The sequence below is a fragment of the Ursus maritimus genome, unplaced genomic scaffold (assembly GCF_017311325.1).
Source record: "Ursus maritimus isolate PB19 unplaced genomic scaffold, ASM1731132v1 scaffold_17, whole genome shotgun sequence".
NCBI lineage: Eukaryota > Metazoa > Chordata > Mammalia > Carnivora > Ursidae > Ursus > Ursus maritimus.
Window position 1 is genome coordinate 53597732 of NW_024424119.1, and position 6925 is coordinate 53604656.

At 61.7% G+C, this 6925-nt stretch overlaps 1 protein-coding gene across 1 annotated transcript; it reads right to left on the reverse strand.

The window, feature by feature from the left end:
• Positions 1-3798: 3798 nt before the first annotated feature.
• IER5L (immediate early response 5 like) lies at positions 3799-6463 on the reverse strand. The gene has a single exon (XM_040632047.1). It carries the CDS (start codon positions 6327-6329, stop codon positions 5109-5111), a length of 1221 nt encoding a protein of 406 aa, XP_040487981.1. The 5' UTR covers positions 6330-6463; the 3' UTR covers positions 3799-5108.
• Positions 6464-6925: the final 462 nt, after the last annotated feature.

The following is a 6925-nucleotide window of genomic DNA, read 5'->3' on the forward strand; positions in this document are numbered from 1 at the left end:
CCTGGGAGGTACCAGATGGCCCTGGAGCCTCGTTATCCTGGCTAGGAGCAAGGAGAACGTTCCTTGTTGGCTGTGTTGGCTGCACACGCCCCGAAGCCTCTGTGCCTGTGCCCTGGGTCTCCAACCACCCTCCAACCCTAGCCACAGGTTTGGCACAGGACACAGGCTTGGGACGTGACAGGGTCCCTCCTTGAGATTTTCTGAGTTAAAAATAAGAGAAGAGGACAGTCCCTGTTGGGTGGCAAAGCTACGAGATGGGAAGCCAGGAGCTGCCATCTACCGCTGTGTTGAGAAGCGGGTCTGCCCTAGGGGAGTGGTTATCTCTAACCACCTCTAGCTTGAGCTGGTTCCAGTAAGGTTGCTGTCCCCTACCATAAGGGTCCTGAAAAATCCAAGGACTATGTCAGTCCCTGCCCTGGGCGGGGTGGGACACAGACACCACAGTCCTGTGTGTCCGTCGATGCATTGCCCAGGGTCCCAGAGCATGAAGCAATGAAGCGGTGGGAGGGGGGTGCTCCCAACCTGATAGTTGAGGTTCAGCTGAAACTTATCAATATTACTGGCTCACAGTGTAATATGTTATAAATTCCTCCCCACTAGACGCTGCACTTCAATGGGAAGACTGGCCACTTCTTAATTCTGTGACTTTGGGCAAGTTTTCTCATTCCTAAAACAAGGATGCTAATAGTATCTATCTCAGAGAAAATCAAACGAGTGAATCCATAGACAGGGATTTGCTGTTCTTTTATTTGCTGTATCTTTTGAGGCGGTCAGCTTAGGGCTCTGCACAGGCTAGGCACCGCGTGGGGGCTCTGTAAATATATGTGGCCAGTGAGTGGTGATGCTGAAAGACACAGCTCCTGGTGTGCTTGCCTCGCACCGGATCATGGACACACACACACATGCACACACACGGTCACTCGATAAAAGCATTCAGATCTCAGCGCCCTGCACAGTGGCTCTCGTGGGAACCCAGGGCATCCCAGCCCCTGGCTTCTTTGGAGGGCAGCCTGTAGCTCCCTGAGGATCCGGGCTGTCATCTCATAGCCCCACAGTGCTGGGAGCACAGCTTGGAGCCTGGCTCAACCCTACACCACGTATCAAGGGCAGAGGACCTGTGGTGTTCTAGGAGCTGGGGTGTGTGTGTGTGTGTGTGTGTGTGAGAGAGAGAGAGAGAGAGAGAGAGGTGATAGTAGTGGTGATGGTGTTGGTTAACCTGGGGGGATGGGATGAGTGGCTTGCTGGAGTTCTGGCTTCCAGAGCTGCTGTCCTCTGGAAGCTCCCCCTTATCACTCCCTGGGCCCCCCAATCTCTTCTATTCTCCCTGTCTCCAGCACCCCAGCTCCTGCCTGGGGGGCTCTTGTGGGGTCTGGCTTGGTCTTTTTACTGGAGAAAGAGGGGCTTGTCTGCGGATCTGGGTCTATGGATTCCTGGATGGACTGAGTGCCTGCCCCTTCCCTCTTTCCAAGGACTGTCATGGCCAGGTATTCTCCACCCACACCCCCCAGCCTTTCCGTTGTGCTATGCACAGGAATATTAGTCTCTCGGGGTGCTCTGGGCAGGCATGCTGCGTGCTGTGCGATACCCTGGGGGTTTGAGTGGAATGAAAATGCTGCTTAGCATGTCTTGTGTTGGGGGACCGTGTGGCCAGGTGTGGCCCCCGGTGTGGTATGCAGCATAGTAGCAAGTGCCTGTGTTACTGTTTTGTACGGAATGTCCTAGTGTGAGATGTCGATGGCCAGTGGGTTGTGTTTTGGGTCACTGCGTATTATTATGGTCAGGGCATTAACCCTTTGCGTGGACGTCTGGGCCCTAAAAAGATAACGGGGGAAGGGTACCTCCCTTCTGGGTGCTCTCAGAGCCCTCCGTTCCCATCCCTCCGCCGGTTAGATCCCAATGTGCCTGAGTCTCCTGGCATTGCCGAAGCTCATAAAACCTGGCAAAAGGGAGGGGAACACAGGTCCCGGGGTCCTGCTGGGTTCAGAGCTCTTATTTAGCAGCTTACCACCCACACTCCTCTGCCGTAGGCATCCAGGCGACGTATGGGGGATCCCAAGCCCCTTGGCCGGTCCCTTCCCGTGCCCAGGTCGGCGCTCCCAACAAAGGCGACAGACCACGTGCCCCTCCTCGACGCAGGCCTGGAATGGGGACGCACGTGGCCCCGGGCTCCCGCTCCAGCCAGGGCTGGATCCCGACGCGACCCTGCGCCCCAGGTGGGCGCGGAGCGGCCCCCCCGCAGCCCCGCCGTCCGGGGCTGTGCCTCGCCCACTCCCAGTCGCGGCCTCTGCAGCGCCCGGGAAGTGGCGCTAGGGGGAGCTCTGGCAACTGGCTTGGTGGATTGAAGCAAAACCGTGCATCAAACAGCTATTCCTCGTACTTGCAGGGAAAAAATGGGGAGCGGGGAGACACACTGTTCCCCCTCCCCAGCAGCTCCAGACTCTTCCCGTGGGAGGCCGAGAAAACAGCCCTTGGCGGGGGGCGGGTGAAGGTGCCGTTCCTCCCCGTAACTCACGCCTCCGTAGTCTCTCTCTTCCCCACCCCCATCGCGGACCTTCGCGGCCCCCGCGCTCTGGAGTGTCCCCGAGTATTAAGCCTTGCGCGACACGGGGACCCGGAGCCGAGCGGGCCCCTGGGACTGGCATGCGTCCTCCTCTCAGAGTCTGGGGTGGGGCCTCTCGGCGGCGGCCCCTCCTGTCGCTGCTGGAGGCGTGAAGGCTGAGCGGGGGGCGCGAGTCGTCCTGCGGGGTGGCTCGCGCCGGAAAGGGGAGCGCAGGGGTGAGAAAGCGAGCGCGAGAACACTGGGGAGACGGCCAGAGACAGAGGGATACCGAGAGACACTGTCAAACAGAGAGCAAGCTGCCACTTCGCTTTTTTTTTTTTCCTTCTCCCTTTTCTTTCTTTCTTTCTTTCTTTCTTTCTTTCTTTCTTTCTTTCTTTCTTTCTTTCTTTCTTTCTTTCTTTCTTTCTTTCTTTCTTTTTTTTTCAGGCTTTCTTTCCTATCCCCTATTTGCAAAGCTGGAACCACCCCGCGCCCCCGGGCTTGAGCCGTGGCTCCAGATGTGAATTTGGTTCCATTGGGGAGAACGCGAGCTTCCTCGGGGCCTTGGCACATTCTCCCACTCTGAGGTCATTCCGTAGGTGGTCAGAGGGGAGAGCGCGCCTGGAGCCTTCCTGCCTCCATCCACTGGGGAGGGAAGAGAGGCGAGCGGGCGGGAGGAGGGAGGGAGAGGGGAGGGGCGCGAGGAGGGAGGGAGACGCCGCCAGCACACCACCAAGTGGTACCGAGCAGTGATAACAAACTCAACAAAAAAAAAAAAAAAAAAAGGAAAAGGAAAAAACTTCCCCAAGTTGCAGCCCGAGACGTGCGGACGAGAGGGAGGAGGCGCGGGGCGGGGAGCGTGGGTGGCCCAGAAGCCCCCCGGCGTCCCTTGGCTGCTTCCTCCGGCCGCAGAAAGCTCAGACTTGAGGCCGACCAGGCCCTGCGCCCCTGGCTGAGCAGGAAATGTGCTGAAGGCAGGCTCGGCTTCCTGCTGGAGACCCCGGGGGCGGCCGTTCCCGCGGGGCGCAGGCCCCTCTGGGGAGAGCGGCTAGGGAGGCGCACAGCACTAGCTTCATCCCCAACAACCAACATCCCCTCACTCTCAATCCCGCTCCCACCCCCGGGCCTGCGGATGTGGGCAGATCCAGCCCGCCCAGGCCCCAGAGAACTGAGATTTGCATGGTGGTAGGGGTCTCTCTCCACCTTCCCCTGTTCTACCCACCACCTCCAGGCCCATCTGAAAACAAGACACCACCATCCTCTGTAATCGACTTTTTATTAAGATTATAAATTTAAACAAATCATCTGAACAGTTTTACCCGGTGATATACAATTCAGTATGCACAAAAATACAGAAGAATGAGGGAGAAGGGCCAAGAAAGGAAGGATTGGCAACTTGTTTTGGGAGTCCACATGGTGCTGATGGCAGAGAACCAGAGGAGCTGCAGATGAACCCCACCTTTTTACAACAAAAGGCTTTAAATTAAACAAAATCTATCGAGCTGAAGACACAGGACAGGGTTCTCACAGCCTCGAACAATGCTGGTTTCATGAAATGCAACCGAAGCCTCACCAGGACAGCGCAACTTAGAAACACACACAAACACCACATCTGACCGGGAACTTAGTGAAAAGTCTCCAACGCAGTCGGCGGTCCCGGCCCCTCCCTCCCTCGGGGCCGCCGGGGATCCAGGTGAAGGAATCGACTTCCTTTTTTGTTTAGTGAGGACCGCAGTGCTGGGCATGATGGGAAATGTAGTCCGCCGTGCCCGCCCCCCACCCCTTCCCCAAACGGTGTCCGGGAGTGTCGGGGTGTCGGGCGCCACCCCCGAGTCCGGGAGACGGGTGGAGGAGGGGAAGAGAGCGAAGCCAGAGGGGCGGGGAGAGGAGGGGTTCAAGACACCCGCCCCGGGAAAGAAAAAAAAAAAAAAAAAAAAGTTGAAGTGTTTTCATTTCTGCCTTCTCATTTTGAGAACTTTGGAGGCCGCCCCCAGAGAGGAAATGTGACCCAAACGTCCCTTTCGGAGATAGAGAGTTTGCCTTTGTTTTTGCTCAGGATTTCACAAGACCCATTCCTCACCCCATGGAGGGACTCGGGAGAACCGAGCGCCGGGCTTCCCGGGTCTGACAACTGATTGGAATCGGCGTCCCGGGCCCCGCGCCCTCCTGCGCTGCGCCCCCGGCGCGCCCCGGCAGTCCGGGCGCCCTGCCTCACCCCCGGCTACCCGGCACCTCCTCCGGGCAGCAGCCCTCCCTCACGTGGCTGGCTCCTCGCTCAACACCACTGCAATCACTACAATAAAAAGAAAAAAAAAAAAAAAAAAGAGTAGGAGAAACACAAAGCATACTTAAATAGGCGCTTTTTCTCTCTGCAAAAATAAAGTCCAAGATCTTAGATTTCTTTTTTTTTTATTTTACAATTTATAAAACATCAGCCGCCTCCCCCTGCTCGCCCCCAGCTCAGCCCCGGTGGCCAGGCTCCCGTTCGCTCCCTCCTCTCGCCCCTTGGCCGAGTCTTTGTCTGGCCCCAGCCCCGCGGGGCCCCGGGTCCCCGTGCCCTCGGGGGTCCCTAGAAGGCGACAATGGCTCGAGTCCAGGCGCCGAGGCTGGCGAGCGCCTGCTTGGCGCACAGCTGCCCGTTGAGCGGCGGCGGCTGCTCGGAGGAGTCCGGCTGTCGGCTCACCAGCCCCGAGAAGCCCGAGCCAAAGATGGAGATCAAGTTTGAGATGTTGGACGCGTCCGGGGACGAGTCTGGGCAGAAGTCCTCGAAGCGGGCGCGCTTGCAGGGGGCGAACGGGGCGCCCCCGGGGGGTTCGGCTCCCAGGTCGCCCGCGTCCTCCTCGTCGTCTTCGTCCTCCTCCTGGCCAGGGTAATACTTGCGCTTGCAGCCGGCGGCGGACGCCAGGCCGGGTCCTGGGGCGCCCTGGCCACAGCAGGGGCAGTGGGCGGAGGCGCAGCAGTCCTGGTGCAAGTAGCCGTTCTCCACCGTGGTCACCACGTGAGTGTCCAGGTCCAGCACGGTGGTCTGGCTGCTGCAATGCACACCGAAGTCCGAGGGGGCCGGGTACGCGCCCCGGTAGAAGCCTGGGGAGGAGGCGGGGGCCGGGGAGGCGGGCGGGGAGGCGCCAGCAGCGGCCTGAGGGGCGGCCGCTGGGGGCGCGGAGGGCGCGGAGCAGGCGGCCGAGGCGCGAGGGTCCCGCGGGCAGAGCGCGGCGGGCGCGGGGGGCGGCAGCGGCGCAGGACCCGGCTGCAGCGGCTCCAAGGGCTGCCCGCGGTGGGGCGCGCCGTGCGGCTGCTGGAGCGCTGCGCACCCGGGCAGCTCCGAGAGCGCCCCCGCGCCGCCCGCGGGCGCCCCGGCCGCCGCCGCGCAGCCCCTGGGCGCCGGGTGCTGGTGCTGGTGCAGCTGCTGCTGGAGGTGCAGCTGGTGGAGCTGGTGGAGCTGGTGCAGCTGGTGCCGGGCGACCGGCTCGCGCGCCTCCGCGTCCCCGCCGCCGCCAAGTTGGAGCGGGCCGAAGTCGGCCGCGCTGGCCGGCATGCCGGGCGCCGCGTACGCGAGGTGCTGGTGGTGGGGCGGCTGCTGCTGTTGCTGCTGCTGTTGCTGCTGCTGCTGCTGCTGGCGCCGGTAGAGCTCGGCGTAGCGCTCGCTCAGGTAGAGCTGGCGCGCGTTGCGGAGCACGTAGGACACCAGGAGGTTCTTGTGCAGCTTGATGCCGCCGCGCTGGGTCCGGGAGCTGTGGATCTTGCGCAGGGAGATGCTGATCAGGCTCTGGGCGTCCAGGGCGCACTCCATGCTCCCGCGGAGACGGTGGCGGCGGAGCAGCCGCGGCCGCTGCTGCTCTTAAGGCTGCTGTTGTTTCGGCCTCCAGCCGGTCGTCGGGGCGCGCCGGGCAAGGGAAACGGAGCCCGGGTCAGCGGGTCGGCTGCGCTCCGAGAGGAGCCGCCACCATGCGCTGCGCGCCACCCGCGGGCTCGTGCTCCCTAGTCGGCGCCAAAGCAATGAGCCTCGGCCGGCCCCGGCCCCAGCTATTTAGCCGGGCGTCCGGGCCCCGCCCCACACCACATGAGCCAATAGGAATGCTCAGAGCCTCCCGAGTGACAGGCGTTGCCCGCCCCGGGGCCACTCGGCTAGCCAATCAGACCAAGGCGGTTCCTTTGTGCTATTCAAATACCGAACGGACCCCGGGCCTCCAACGCCGCCGCTGCCTCGAATGTTCTCCTGGGGCTGCGGTGCCGCGCGGGACTCGGAGCCGCTGGGGCCGCTGTGTGCACCCTGGGTCACCTCGTAGCCGCCACGTTGGAGCCCGCAGCCGCCCTCGGCCTAGCTCCTGGGAGCCGGGGGTCGGCTCACCTGAGCGCTGCGGCGACGGCTCCTCCCTCTTCCGCACC

Coding starts and splice junctions, on each gene's coding strand:
- IER5L (XM_040632047.1), bottom strand. CDS start 6,329: ATGGAGTGCGCCCTGGACGCCCAGAGCCTGATCAGCATCTCCCTGCGC.